The 15,920-nt window shown below is 41.9% G+C and overlaps 1 protein-coding gene across 4 annotated transcripts; it reads left to right on the top strand.

Annotated features, from left to right (window-relative positions):
* Positions 1–116: 116 nt before the first annotated feature.
* On the top strand, positions 117–15,478 carry fbxw11a (F-box and WD repeat domain containing 11a). Of its 4 annotated transcripts, XM_034597569.1 has the most exons (14): positions 174–307; positions 2,427–2,531; positions 4,679–4,747; positions 5,549–5,768; positions 5,952–6,138; positions 6,433–6,523; positions 7,008–7,145; positions 8,832–8,950; positions 11,218–11,467; positions 12,618–12,736; positions 13,097–13,207; positions 13,304–13,382; positions 13,824–13,988; positions 14,146–15,478. In XM_034597569.1, exons 1-13 carry the CDS (start codon positions 269–271, stop codon positions 13,983–13,985), a joined length of 1,689 nt encoding a protein of 562 aa, XP_034453460.1. In that variant the 5' UTR covers positions 174–268; the 3' UTR covers positions 13,986–13,988; positions 14,146–15,478. The 4 variants fall into 4 exon arrangements, with proteins under 4 accessions (XP_034453461.1, XP_034453460.1, XP_034453463.1 ...); XM_034597570.1 differs by lacking the exon at positions 2,427–2,531 and having other exon boundaries at positions 117–307; XM_034597572.1 differs by lacking the exons at positions 174–307; positions 2,427–2,531 and adding an exon at positions 526–770.
* Positions 15,479–15,920: the final 442 nt, after the last annotated feature.

Raw genomic sequence — 15,920 nt, 5'->3', positions numbered from 1 at the left:
TTTGGGGGAGTCACCGGGGAAGCCTTGGTAGCACGGCCAGCCAATCAATAAAAGGCTAAGCGGCGACACGACCCTCCTTTTTGGCAAAATCCGTCCAATCGGCGCGGTTCCTCCGGAGCATGGGCGTTCCCATCCCCCACCCACCCTTTGACACTGCCCTACCGGAGCTGTGTGGCTGAGCGAAGTGAATGACGTCTCTGCATTTGCGGGCCGCCGACGCAGGGCTGGGTTTCCATTTTCAGAGCGAGTTTCGGGGGGGATCGTCAACATGGAGCCGGAGATGGAGGACAAAACGTTGGAACTGATGGTAAGGATCGTTTCGATGCGGCATCCCGGACCCCCGCGGGCGGCACTATCGGTGTTTTATTCGGGCGGGGGAAGCGCCGAGGCTCGATTCGACGGCAGGGACGAGCTGAGGCGGCTTTTCGGGAGAGGTGGAGGAGAAAGGAGGGGGGGGGAACCAGAAATCAGAGGGAGGGCCTGAAATGATCGCTACATTTTGTTAAGAACGCTCCGCTTACGAGCCTGATAGCTGAGCAACACCGAGACGATATCATCCGACAGGTGTAAAGTGTGGCGATTTCGTGGTAATACTGGCAATCAGCGGGGAAATGAGAGGCTCGATGGGCAGCCGTCGGCCGGAGACAGCGGAGGGGTTCTCGGTGTAGCGTTCACTGCGGTGACGCTGCGCCACTTTAACTGGGCCCTGTCTGATACTTAGCCATCCTGCTAACACTGGCTAGAAGGCGACGAAGCACGTAAATTCACGGGTAATGTCACATTATCGCGTTTATGTTCGGAGCCGCCAACACGATGACTGGTATGTGGAGCAGTCGGGTCGTTTCCACAGCTCCACGGAATACAGCTGATATCGTAACAATGCGCTGCCTACGTGTTTATATTTTTCAAGTGCGTAGAAGGAAGTGTTGTGCTTTTTCATTCACACAGGCGAGGTAGCAATTAGCTTAATAGTTAGCGTGCTAAAATGCTAAGTATCCTTGACGTCCATTTACATATCAAACAGTCCATTGATCGGGGCGGTTGTAGCTAATTTGGCGAGCAGAAACCGTAACTATCGTTATTAGACCGTTTCCCTCCATGAGGTCAGGTTAGGACAACATGTAACGTAGGTTTCTTGTGAAATCATTAGCTACCCCGGTAAGCTAGCCAGCTAGGCTAACACTAGCTCACTAACAGCTAACATTAATATTACAGGGGTCGAAGTGGTCGCAAGGAAGACGTTGGTTGGGATGGGGGCACAACATGTGTTTGGGTCATTTTGCTTCCATGCTGTTAGTCTCAGTTTGACAGATTAGACAATATACACACCACATCTGAACTAGGGAACATCCTTCAGGTTTCCAAGCAAACAAATCCATTTTATTGTCAGGCAGACCTACGACAGTGAGATAGGCTTAGAAAACGACAGTGTTTTGTAGATTTGTAGATGTTATGGACCTAAAGCATCCTGTGTGGCCTGATTGTTTCTTAAGTTAATAGTGTGCCTATTCTTGCTCAATAACCCTCTCCACAATCACTATAGATGTCTATATGCCATGAGAGAAACTATGGACACATAAGACATCAATGTTCCAAATAGATTAGTTTGTTTTATATCCTTTTAGAAAGAGCACATGCTGCTGTTGTCTATTTCGCACCTCATCTCTGATTTCACATATTGAAATATTAGGCCTTACATAAATGCAGGGTTTGAGGAATTACATCCTCCGGTCCTGAAGAAAAGTTAGAAATTTGTCCGGGTTGTGTCTGTGTATTTAATTTGATTTTTGAGTTTTTTTTCTTCCCAGTGTTATTCACTAACCACCCATGAGAGTGGGGATGGCAGAACAGTGGGTCGGGATTCTGTCAAACCAAAAATGGCAATAATTGACAAATTAATCTCATTGCCCCTCCCTCTCCTCTACCTATCCCCACCCAGTTCACGTCTAATAATGCTTCTGTGTGTGTGTGTGTTTACCAGTCTGTATCTTGTGAGTGAAAGAGTGTGTGTTCCTGCGCTCACTGTGTCAATGTGTGTGTAGCTCTAATACTGGTTTTTCCCTTCACTATCCCCCACCTCCTTCCTTCTTCTTTTCCCCTCACCTTTGATAATGTCCCTACTCACCTCCTCTCAATATCAAACCAAATCTTATTTATTTACATTCACATTTTTGTATTCCTTACACTTTCCCACACTCTTGTTCCTCAACAACTACTCACCACTTCCATCTGTCCATCCATTCATCGATCCATCCATTCACTCGTCTCCTTTGGTTTCCTCCTCTGAACATCCCTCATCAACCCCCGCCCCCCTCCTCTTTTCCTTTACTTCCCATCTCTGGTCCCTCGCTCTTCCCTTTCTCCTCCTCCCTCACCCTGTCCACTTCGTTCTCCTCCTCCTCCCTTCCTCTCTCTCTTTCACACAGTGCTCTGTGCCTCGCTCTCTCTGGCTGGGCTGCTCCTCGGTGGCTGAGAGTTTGTGTGCACTCAGGTGCCTGCAGAGCATCCCCTCCACCCGGGCTCACAACCAGGTTCTGCCTCTCTCCTCTTAATTCTGCTGCTCCTCCTCCTCCTCCTCTCCCTTCCCTTCCTCCCTCGCCATCTCCTCACCCATCACTTTTCCACACCCACTTCTCATGAGTCCTAATACCACCAAGGTGCAGAATGCACCTCCTCACCCTCCCCTCATCCTCTCACCTCCTCACCTTCCGTTGTCCTTTCCTCCCTGTTGGAAGCACACTGCTCTCAGGTTCTTCTCTGGTGTGTCCTCAAACTCGCTCTGCTTTAAACTTAATTTTAGCCGTGCAAACTGTAATTGGCTTCTTTATAATCATGTTAAATCACAGTTCTTGCATCTAAATTAGGTCACAGAACGTTTAAAAAGAAAGTCAAACAGTGATTGTGCCCTGTAATGAAAACAGGACTCTTTTATAATCAGTTTAGTTTGAATGGTAAAATACTTCCAAAGTACTTTGGTGTGGGTAGAGGGAGGCTGCGGGGGGTACCAGAGAATAACCCTGCATTGAGGAGTAATGTTTTCTCCCCTTCTACCTGGAGATGTGAGGGCCGAGGTGGGGGGTCTTCCTTCAAGCTCTGAGAGGCTACATGCTTGCTTGCCTGCCTGCCTGGCCAAACCTGGTCTGTCTGTTTTTATTTCTCCTTTCTTCTCTTCTTCTGCTCTGCATGACCATTAACACCAGCAAACTAGCTTCTTGTCCTGTCTGCTTTAGTCTTGGTACCTGTCCTTTTGTTTGTATGTTTGTGTGATTCTTCTAGTGGAAACTACTAACATGTTCTATGTTGGTTTTGCTCTCCACATGTAGCAGCATCCCCAAGTTAGATGGATAACTAAAATGAGTAAAACCTGGCACTGCACTCTATGATCCAAATTTGATGGGGTTCTCTGTTTCAGTAGAAAATAATATCTAGATAATTTAGCAATAGCAATTTTAAAGAGGCCTCAGGTAGAGACCACCTATGGCGATTCTTAAGCCTCTGGAGAAACCATAACAGATGAGCTATTACAATAGTCAGACGGGCCTCTATTCTAGCTTTTTCGCCAGCATAGACATTTTCAGACTCTGACCTTGTACAGATATACAATAGCTTTGACCCTCTCCTTGGTAAAGGCCTTGTGTGTCCCATTCCCCCAAATTAGCCTGCGATATATCTGGGAATACACTGTTAGGAAAAAACGTATATATACTTAGGAGTGAACCTGCAAAGGATTATTGTACAGTAGTCCCTTTTTGGTATTATACAGTACTCTGACACGGCTTGGTTGTATGTTTTCATGTCTGGAGAATTTGCAGTATATAGAGCCGTCATTTTTTTTATATAGGACTAGATGGTGAATATCCCATGTGCGTTTCAAGGCCTTTAAGTCAAGTATGTGATAGTTTGATGAGAATCCTAATTTTCATGTTGACCTTATAACTAGTCCTGTGTATCTTCAGTCACAGCTGTAAGCTGTAGATAACAAGCACCCGTAAGAGGAAAACAGATCTCCATGTTGGTGGTGTATGTATGAAATGATGAATGTAACAATATGATATGGCTGCCTCATTGAATATGACTTCCAAAGAAGTTTGCATGCCATAAAGAACTTGCGATTTACCTAATAATTCAGATACAGTCCATTCTCCAGATGATGATGATGATTTAAATTATTAATAAGAACTGGACAAATGGTCGCCCTTTCATTCTGTCTCTGTGGATATGTGAACTAAAGTCATTGTAAGACTCAAGTCATGATAGAAATGACTGGGATCCGGTTGCCTCTCAGTTTTTTTTCTGTTTTCCATATATGCTGTAAGACCACTATCTGGCTTGAGTTTCATTACAGTCATGCCTGAGCTTCTGCCAGTGACATACCCAAGATGCTGCAGTTTAATTTCCTGTCCAGACTACATAGCCCACATCAGACAAGCAAGCCGATAGATTCCTTTTGTTGCAGCTCAGTTTTTTTCGCTCCATATGTTTGTGTGTATGCACGTGTTTTTGTGCGTGCACGCCTCAGAAGTCATAATAGTTACCCTTCCTTGGCTGTCTCTGTGGCACTCATGTGTCCAGCGCTATCTACACCGCTGCCCTGGTTCTCACAGTGCCTTCAACACAGACACAAAAAGACTTAAGACACTTACCTGCACCATTTCTTTGTTTTGTTCTTTTTCTACAGAACACATCAGGGATGGATTCGCAGAACCTTGTGGACGATCTGTCGCCAAAGAAGACCACAGTTCTCAAGGTGTGTGCGTGCGTGCGCTTGGGGTTAATATGTGGGTGTGGGAACTGTTCGTGTATCTGAGACCACAGCTTGGTGAAGAGTTGAGATCTGCATCCTCATTGATAAAGTAAAATTTATAGTAATGTTAACTGTGGTGAGTTTTGATTAACAATATACAATGACAGCTGATTTTTTTATGCATGTACAGTTCCCTTCATGAAATTATACAAATAAACACTCAACACTGATGTTGACACTAACATTTATTCTGAACATTTTTTTCTTCTGTTCCCACACATACACCACTGATACACTGCATTGAAAATTGATTTTTAACTTAATCCACTCTACAACAGCGAGAGGCTTGATTATGTGCATAGAGTGCTGTAAGGCCCAGAACAGCAACATTGTTACAACCCCCAGTTTGATCTGACTTACTCATTTCATACATGAAAAAACATTTAAAATTATTTGAGGTGTTATTATGTTAGTTCCACTGTAGTAACTCGATTTGGATTTAAATAGAATTTTTAAAAACTCCTAATCTAAGATTTATACAATGCTCTTACTTACATAACATCATCTGACATTTTCTCTATTTGCGGAAATAAAGTTTGATATACAGCCAAAATGAGTTTCATTGTAATACACTTCGAATAGAGGAGTGCCCCCACATGACTGACATTTCTTATTCAGTATTTTAATTAATATACACTACACTATAATAAAGATATTGTAATTATTGAATATTATATTAATGAAAATAAAAACTTTCAACACATTTTTAAATGTCTAATATTTATGTGTTCCTGATCTTTATAGCTTAGTAACGGTCCTGTTGTGGGGTCCCGCAAGCGTCCATCGGAGGGAAACTATGAGAAGGAGAAAGAACACTGCATCGCACTGTTTGACCAGTGGTCAGAGGCCGACCAGGTGGAGTTTGTCGAGCGACTGATCTCCCGAATGTGCCACTATCAGCATGGCCACATCAACTCCTACCTCAAACCCATGCTGCAGAGGGACTTCATTACTGCGCTGCCAGGTACACATTTGTAAATGCAGTATTTACAGTACAGTCTGATGGTACACAGTTTAGCACTTAAGTTTTTTTTTTTTACTCTTGGACAAGTTTCCTTCCAATCATATGATTTTATAAATAAAGGAAAATCATAGTTTACCTTGTAATAATTTTGAGGCAAAAATTAACTCTGATCCTTCTCTGTAGCCCAAGGCTTGGATCACATAGCGGAGAACATCCTGTCTTTCCTGGATGCACGCTCGCTGTGCTCGGCAGAGCTGGTGTGTAAGGAGTGGCAGAGGGTCATCTCGGAGGGTATGCTGTGGAAGAAGCTCATCGAACGCATGGTCCGCACTGACCCGCTCTGGAAAGGCCTGTCTGAACGACATCAGTGGTGAGATTTTGCAAACATGTCGTGGTGGCTATCCTACTACCATATATTTTATAATGATATAAATAGCTGAGGCTGGTATAAATTAAGTGGATGCCCGTTGAGATTTTCAAGTAAACACTTAGTTACTGGAGTGCCTGTTAGTCTTGTTTTTGAATTTTAAATGAGGCTGACTGAAGGAGAGAATGAGGACGTAAGATTAGATTCTGTTGTCTTGAGTGTCTGTTGTAGGTGGAAAAAAAAAAAAATCCCAGTGGACACAAAGCAGCCAAAGCACTTATATTTTTCTTCCCCCAGGGAGAAATACCTGTTCAAGAACCGCACATCGGAAGTCCCACCCAACTCCTACTATCACTCCCTGTATCCCAAGATCATCCAAGACATAGAGGTGAGACAGCTAAATGGATTTTAGTATTGCACTTGTTGTGTAGAGTAATTTAGCACAGCTTTCTTCATTGCAACAGATATTATTTTCCTTCCATGTTTAAAATGCATTGCTTTTCTTTGTTATTATCATTGAAAAAGGAAACATACCAACATCACTACAGTATTTGATTATATATTGTATTAACCAGATGGAAACTAGTCAATCATATTACACTATTAATATTTGGCAAGTTTATTTACATTTATGAATTTTAGTTTTTTGGCCAGAATGATCTACAAACACGTAGATAATTCTTAACAGTTTATTTATATAGTTAATTGTCTTTTAAACCACAATAATACTATGAGCACTTTCCACCTTTCTAGATCTTCTATATTTCTGTCAGTTCTAACAACATTACGTTGTACAATATGCAGTGCTACCATCTAGTCTTTGGATGCCTCCTGTGTTAATCTTTTTCGCTGTTTCTTCCTCGTCCCTCCAGACTATTGAGGCTAATTGGCGGTGTGGCAGACACAACTTGCAGAGGATTCAGTGTCGCTCAGAAAACAGTAAAGGGGTTTACTGTCTCCAGTACGATGATGACAAGATCATCAGTGGCCTTAGGGACAATTCCATCAAGGTATGTGTATTTTAATGTGAAAAATGTCTCAGAAAATCTGAGGTCTAATCGCGATGGCTTGGCCCCCTTTATTTTTATTGTTGCTACTGCAACCCACTATCACCTTCACTAACATTTCAGATGCAAAACTACCTCAGAGGTGTGTAGAATACTGGCAGATAATTTCACTGTCAATTTCATAGATTATTTATTTTATTATGCAAGGTAAAATTTCCCTTTTTTCTAATTTTTCTCATTGACAGCTGCTGAAACAAAAACTAATTTCCAAGAATTACAGCTGATGGCCCCTGTTCTGTACGACAGCAAAACAGCAGGATGTGAAAGTCGTGTTGAGTTAGTGCAACTATTTTACAAAATACAAATGTACTGCCCCACCACTAAGTCATCATGTTAACATGGACAGCAGTCATTAGTTAGAATACTAAGACAATAGTCTAAATAAGACGTAAGAATATAAATGGGAGTGTCTTATTTTGATTACCTTAACTTTAACGTCCTTTTGGGGTCTTAAAACATTTGCAACATTGACATGTAGCAGTAACCAACTCCTTGACAAAATATGCACTGGCTTCCAGTGTTAACGAGATGGGAAAAAATAACAAGGAGTTGAAGCTTATACAAAATCAGAAAGAAAAAACACAATAGGATAAACATTACCATCGTGCAGTTAACTATTTCAGGTTGTGGTTTTAAAATCGTGGTCGAATGTATGGAGGCGTGGATGTTGATGCGAGTCATAATCAGACTAGGCTCTGTAACAGCAATATGAATGGTTTATTCTCTTAGCAACTCATCTTAACATCAGAAATGGAGAATGTCTTGTACAGCATAAGGTTCAATAGTTGGAGTATCCCTATCCATGTAAATATAGTCAGTGTGATTGATTTATTTCATCAATATAGGAGCCCGAGTTACATTTCAATTTATGCAAAAAAATAAGGGCCAGTTTCGCAACTTTTTTTTGTTTGTTGCTACTGAGGCGGTGAAAACATATTGTAGACATTTGCCAGTCTGCCCTACTAACCCAAAATGACTTAAAGGAGTAATTAAAATGGATCCCATTTATGTAAGCACCAGTGGTGGAGGGAGCCAAAAGTGTAAGCTGTGAGAAACGATGTATGCTGCGTGTGTGGTTGTTTTCCTCCAACCTATCTTTGTGTATTTATGAATTGAATTTTTTCTTCTGGCTCAGAAGGGCTCATCATCTCATTGTCTACGTTGCTGAGCTAAACCAGCAGACACGGAGACATAACACAAGTGAATTATAGGTTTAAAGGGCTCAGCTCCAGGCCCGTTGTGTGTTCCACTTATCTGTCTGGCCTGGGAGAAGCGAAGAAGATGATGAAGAAGAGGAGGGGAGGATAGAGGGAGGAGAGGGAGCAGATTTGTCTTATTGTTCTGGAGGAGGTTGACACACACACAGGGAAGAGCTGAATTGCTCTTTTGCTCACAGACGCACAATTCAGCACAGCAGTGGGGAAATGGGGCATGAACAGTACACACTGTAAGAATAGGCCATTCTTGGCATGACCCAGATCTGCAACCTTTTTCCAAAACCTCTTCTTTTTCTCTTCTTTTTTTTTTCTCTGTGTGCTCCTCTTTCAATGTCGCCCTCTGCTTCACCCTCCTTCATCCTCTTCCTCCTCTTCATCCTCATTCTCATGCTGCTGTGTTTTCTCCTCACAGATCTGGGATAAGCAGTCGCTGGAGTGTCTGAAGATACTGACCGGTCACACAGGCTCAGTGTTGTGTCTGCAGTATGATGAGAGGGTCATCGTCACCGGGTCGTCTGACTCAACTGTCAGGTACGGCACATGTCTCACAGAATGAATATATGGTTTAATATTTAGAAGGAGCCAAAGCTGTGTCAGCAGAAATAAAAGGGATTCCAGTTGCCGAAGAGAAAGTTGTTACCCACCGCTTATTAGGCTTAACGCCTCAATGGGACTTACTCTGTTACTCTGTCATATTTACTAACCTATTTTTAGACATAATGAGACGTAAAACGCATGGGGATTTATATATACTTACTTTGTTATCCTCAGACTAAAGCTAGCGATTGTATATTATTCAGTCTATAAGTCAAAAATCATGCAGCTTATTGATATTTCTCTGAGGGTTGCGAAATCAGCCAGAATGCATTAGTACAGACACGTACAAGAGACATTTTGATTCCACCACCAAAGTACAAAAACAGATATGTAAACATTTTCTTTAGCTTGGGCTTTGTTACAGTATAAAGGGGTTTCTGCAATGCAGGCTTTGTAATTGAAGGTTAAGTCAGGTCAGACACGGAAGAATATACTCAAGGAAGAATTATATTAAATCATACTTATCAACAAAGCATTTTTCACTTTAAAAGAAGCCATGGTGTATTTTAAATATAGCATAGTATGAGTTTTCCTTTCTCACTATTCGGCTGTCTCCACAACATGCAACTCTGTTTAAATTTAATTATTCCTGGTAATAGAAGAGCCAGCTTTAACTCTGCACTTTTAAATGGGAAGTATATCTTTTATTAGGGGAAATTAATATAGCTGCTTATAAGATGATTTGACAATTCTTTTATATACAAATAGACTTCTCTCTCAAACATTAGGGACACTGATGTGTTTTCAACAAATTACCAATAATATTCTCCTCTCTCTTGAGATGTGAAAATCAACAGTGATTTGTTGTTATGTTGTTAAATCACAGTACAGAGAAAACAGTCATTCGATAGAAAGATTTTATTTTTAGAGTCTATCATCACACAACAGGTTGGATAGGTGTTTTTACTAAAATCACTCATCCTGAGGGTTCTCTTTTTTTAATTTTTTTGCACCTCATGCTTGTTCAGTCATTCAGAATTAAATCCCTCTGAAGAATATAGTGATGAGTTCATTCACACAACAAAGTGTACTGACATTGTTTGTATGAATAGAGATAGGGCAGCTGCGTGTTATCGTTTGTGTATCTTTATTAACCATATGTCATGCAGGACTGCCACAAAACCTATCCAGTGCAGCGGATTTAAATATTAATTATTTCAAAAAACATAACATGGAAAATAACTTCTAAAATCAGTTTATTTATTTTCATAATGTACAACATACCTTTTGTTACCCGATTTCATAAAATTTGTTTCAGGCTCAAAAGATGGTTCTGCTGCTTTTCACATTTCTATAATTTCTACACACTCTCTGTCTCTAGTCTGTTTTTCCCAGTCATGACCGAAATACCTTCTGCCTGTTTTGAATCCCCCAGTTTACAGTTGGGTTCCCACCCAATCTACAGCTGCTCCTCACAGTCAGACAATAAAAACACTATATACAGATGCAATATAAAACACTGAAGTTTATTATTTCATAGTGGGTTAGATTTACTTTCATTAGCAGAGATAGCAGGATATGTTTTATTGCAGATTTTTAAAGACCTGGCTTGTGTGTTTATGTCGACACTTGCTTGGCTACTCCACACAGAAGCTCAACATTAATTCTCTTATTACTTCACACTTCAGCCGTACTTGCTGGGCGGTATCCAAGGAAAATCTGACTTCACTTCCTTAGCAACAGCTTGACAGGCACTTTGTTTTTACATTTGGTTGTCAGCTTTTCCAGTGTTTTCTGCATTCGCTGTTCAGTTGCATGTTCTTCACAGCCACTCGTGTGTGCGTGCATGCACGTACGTGAACTCTGAGTTACTCTCCATTGTAAAACTAATAAACATAATTCTCTCTCATGTCTCCATTGTTTTCCTTTTCCTTCACTCCCACTACATGTCTTTTCCACTCTCCCTTCTTTTATTTCGTTTTGACAACTCTTCCTGCTGCCCTCATCTTTCTTTCCTACACCCCTCTCCCCCTTGTCATTTTCCACTTTTTCCCCCCCTTTGCCATTCCTTCTCTCTTTGTCTCACACCCATCCCCTTTCATTCAACATCCCCATTTTTCTTTCCTGCCCTAATTTCACCTTCTCTTTTCCTCCCTCCGCTACCTTTGCCCTCATCAATTGGCCACCCTGCCATCTCTCCATATGTCTGTTTTCATTTCCTCCCGTTTCCCTCTGCGCCTCTCCTTCTGTCTCCTCTGCAGGGTGTGGGAGGTAATGACGGGTGAGGTACTTAACACACTGATCCACCACAACGAGGCAGTTCTTCACCTGCGCTTCGCCAACGGTCTGATGGTCACCTGCTCCAAGGACCGTTCAATTGCAGTTTGGGACATGGCCTCACCCACTGACATCAGCCTACGTCGGGTCCTGGTGGGACACCGAGCAGCTGTCAACGTGGTTGACTTCGATGACAAATACATTGTGTCTGCCTCAGGGGACCGCACCATCAAGGTAACAAGAGAACTTGACTTCTAAAGAAATAATTCTGATAGTAGCTGGAGGGTAGGGTTTTGTAAAATAGTGTTTAACTGGTAAAGTTTGGAGCTCTGACAGTTAAACAGACGACACAATTTTCTTTCTTTTCAGTTTTCTCCAGTATTTACAGTCTAATTTGAATTAAACCCCAGAGGCACTGATTAACAGGGGGATGGATTTTTTTGTATTTAGTTTGGTTGGAACAGTGACATTTTCATGGTTTCATGGCATCACAGTATACAATATTTTATTATAATATTATCATCAGTTTCAAATTGAGGAAGTATTTATGTCCCTTACGTAAATAAAAGTACTAATAGCATTCTGTAAAAGTTATTCTGTGATAATCCTTATGGATTAATCTGATGAATATTTTCTTCATCAATCAATTGATTGTTTGATTTGTGAAAAAAGTCAGAAAATAGTGAGAAATGTCTTCACAGATCTTTAACTGCGTAACAGTGTAGCCAGACTGATCCTGTCTGACTTCAACACACAGGCATGCATATCAGCCCCCAAGGTGGAAAAGTTGTGTTTCTTCATGGGGTCAGATCGAGTTCAGTGTGTGTCTAAGTCAGAGGTTACTGAACAGACAGACAACTCAGAATGTGGGAAATTATTCCGATATTCCACATATGTTATGATCATTATTTTAACATTTACATGTTTTTTAAGTATGGATCGAAGTTATAAACCAGACACATACTTTAATCTGCACTGAGCGATGGTGTTCTAACTGATGGGGAAACATGCTTGATGTGTCCCCCTTCGAAAAAACAGCACATTCAGGTTTTGGGATATCCAAAGTATTCCCACTCTGCTGATTTTAGTTTCTTTTCTGGGGTAGGAAGAAAGGTGATATCTCTCTGCCATTGTCTCTGCTACGTGTGTGTGTGGCACAAAGGAAATGCTCAGACACACGTGTCATTCTCTATTCAGTTGCATTTTTGTCTGCCTATTCTGTTGTTAGGAAGCAAATGGACACAGTAGGATACCATCAGTTTCATACCATGGTGTTCCATGAAACCAGAGCACTGCTACAACTGATTGTGATGTGAATTTTATGGACTAAGACAGTGAAATGAAACAAACACTTACCTATCTGTGTTGTCCTTCCCCCCTGAAGGTATGGAGCACCAGCACCTGTGAGTTTGTGCGCACTCTAAATGGTCATAAGCGGGGTATTGCCTGTCTACAGTACAGAGATCGTCTGGTGGTCAGCGGCTCATCTGACAACACAATCCGGTAAGCATGTGGGACCTGAGCATAAACCAACACATTACAACCAGCAGGTTGTTTTTACAGGAGCCTCTATTGTTAGCGGTCTACTAAAGATGTATATGGTTGATGTATTGAAATATAATTATTAATGTTAAGAAATAATAAATAATTTGGTTCCAATGATTTGCAATTTCTCAGCTATCTCCTCCTTAACATCGTGGATCTCTTAACCAGACATCAATGAGGCCTCTTGGGCTGAAAGCATTATATTATACAATGTAGCTGGAAAAATGTATCTTTGTTCGGACTCATACTCGAGTAGTGATGTAAACATTGTAGAGTCTGTTTATTTCTGTTTGTAAACTGAGGCTTTTCTCTGTGCAGGTTATGGGACATAGAATGTGGGGCATGTTTGCGAGTCCTGGAAGGTCATGAGGAATTGGTGCGCTGCATTCGCTTTGACAACAAGAGGATCGTCAGCGGCGCCTACGACGGGTGAGTGTTGTAAACGAATGTAAACGCGTGTTTGTTTTTTTGCGCAAAGGCTGAATTTGTCCCTGACGTCCTGTCGTCTCACGTTTCACTCTGCAGTAAGATCAAGGTGTGGGACCTGCAGGCAGCGCTTGACCCACGAGCCCCCGCCAGCACATTATGTCTGCGCACTCTAGTGGTGAGTACCAGGGATTTACTGTGTTGACACATGGCTAACAGGTGGGGCTTATGCACAAGTGTCTTTAGCCACTTTTTTTAAATGAATTTAGATGTTTGGTTTAAAAAATGTCAGCTGTAAAGGATTAAAAAAAGTTTCAACTAATCACAGCTGAAATGTTGAAACACATTTTCTAGTTTGTTTATAATTCTCTCTCATACAACATTAAACTCCTTTCATATTAAAATTTCATATGAAAACCTGCGTGAGATCCAGTATTTCCCAAACTTTGAGTTTCATGTGGTTCTTGTCTTGGATGGGGAAATGGATCCTGTAAAAACACAACTGAATTCATAAGCTAATGAACAATCGCACAACACTAGTCCATCAACCTGCAATTTCAGCTTCAATGGTGACATCCCAAACGTCCTAACATCCTAGTAATGTTTTGTGTGTCTGCAGGAGCACTCTGGCCGCGTGTTCCGTCTCCAGTTCGATGAGTTTCAGATCATCAGCAGTTCTCATGACGACACCATTCTGATCTGGGATTTCCTGAACGTCTCAACCAACGGGCAGTCAGAGGGACGGTCTCCCTCCCGCACCTACACTTACATTTCTAGATAGCAGGTACAAAAACACTCACGGCTGGAAAGAGCTTCCTGTAAAAATGTGACATCCTGCATTACAGATGAGGTTGACAGAATTACTTCCTGAACTGTGCATAATGTATTTATGATCCCTGAGTGGACCTGTGTGTGACTGGGAAACTGCTTCTCTCCCTCAGGTGGCGCCGTCCACTGCACCCTTCCTTGGAGGAGCCCAGGGCTGATGGGCTGATGGATGCATCCATCATGGAAAAGGAGTCCATCTCCTCTCTTTCCTCTTCGTCATCTCTCTGTCCACTTCCCCACCCTGCACCCCGCCACCTCACCCCTCCTCAGCCCGTTCTGACAGACTCTAAAGCTTGTGCCCATGGCCTGCCCAGTACGGTGACATGTACACACAGACACGCACATATACACACAGGTCAACACTGATGAGGACGCCCTACTACGCAACCAATGCAACTCTCCCAAGAAGTTCACCTTCAACTCTTAATTTATGTTTTGTAAAGTACACTAATGACAGTATTACCTTAGATCTTATATAAGTCACAAGCTCCCTTTTGTCCCTTTGATAGAAACTTCAAGCAGCTTCTGCTCCTCAGTTTTCAACCCCCTGCCAAAACAGGTTCCCACAGATATGGAATCGCTTATAGATATATATTTATATATACATATATATTACACACATACACACACACACACACACACACACACAGTGGCGCAGTTGGACAGAGGATGACAGGAGCTGTGATGCGGGAGACAGAGACTCTTTACTCAGCTCTAAAAAAAGGAGGGGAGGATGGGAGACGGAGAGAGTGAACGAGGGAGAATGTTTCGGGAATGACCTCCCTGCTCCCTCTCACTCCCTCTTACTCTGCCCTGTCTCTCTCGACACCCCCCGAACCCCACCTCCCCTTCGCTCCCCCCTTCGCTCTAACCCCCAGAGATGCACACTTGCTTGGAACACGGGGGGGCACGCACACTCGAGTTTCGAGTGCGTTTGTTGTATGTGGACTTATGTGAAATGGCCGAACAGAGCAGAAGCGTCAAACAAACAGACATGCATGTGAGGTTGCCATGGATACAGCATCCCGGCGCACCTCTGCTTTTTTTTTCTCTAACTCTTACTTTCTTACTGTTTTTTATTACTGTTATTTTCTAATTTTATTTGAGTATTTTGGTTCTTAGTACCAACATCATACTAAGCGTAGTCCTCTTTCTCTTTCCCTCTCTTTCTCTCTCTCTTACTGTCTTTTTCCTCCATTCTTTCTTCTAACTTCCTCCCTTGGTCATCTGTCCCTCTCACTCCATCTCTCTCTCCCTCCCATCATCTACGTGCTTGCTTTGGTTATGAGAGAAGCTGGAACTCAAGAGCTCAAATTTAGCTGTAAACGGAGTTGTCTTGTCAAAAATTGTGTTGTATATTAAAAATGATTTTTTAAAGAAGAAAATGACCTTATTGTGAATAAAGTACTTGACAGTGGTGGAGTGTTGAGCCAACTGTAACATGAATGAGTGTCTAATTGTCTGTGTGTGCAAGTGTGTGTGTGTGTGTGTGTGTGTGTGTGTGGGTTTGCATGTGTCTGTGTCCTATGCTGCCTCTGTATCTGACATGTTCTCAGACTGTTCCTCCTCTTCTTCAAACTGCAGGGAACAAACCGTTCAGTTTTCTAGATTGCTGACAAGAATACTTGAAAATGAAAACAAGAAAATTGTTTGTCAAAAGAGGTTTTTAACTCCTGATCATGTGACTAGATTTTACTGGAACATCTTGTATCTCTGAGTGTTTTCCTCCAGCAGCAACTCAACTCAGCAGACATCATTTGGTGATGAAGACGATGGAGGAAGGTGCAACTGAAAGCTCAGGGAATGGGTGGGTAGTGAAGCTTTTAGTGTTTTTATGTTTTTATTTTCATAAAATGCTGATTTGAATGTTTATTGGCCAGTGTTTACA

Source organism: Hippoglossus hippoglossus, chromosome 10 (assembly GCF_009819705.1).
Source record: "Hippoglossus hippoglossus isolate fHipHip1 chromosome 10, fHipHip1.pri, whole genome shotgun sequence".
Taxonomy (NCBI): domain Eukaryota; kingdom Metazoa; phylum Chordata; class Actinopteri; order Pleuronectiformes; family Pleuronectidae; genus Hippoglossus; species Hippoglossus hippoglossus.
The sequence above is the reverse complement of the archived record's forward strand: the minus strand, read 5'-3'. Positions and strand labels throughout refer to the sequence as shown.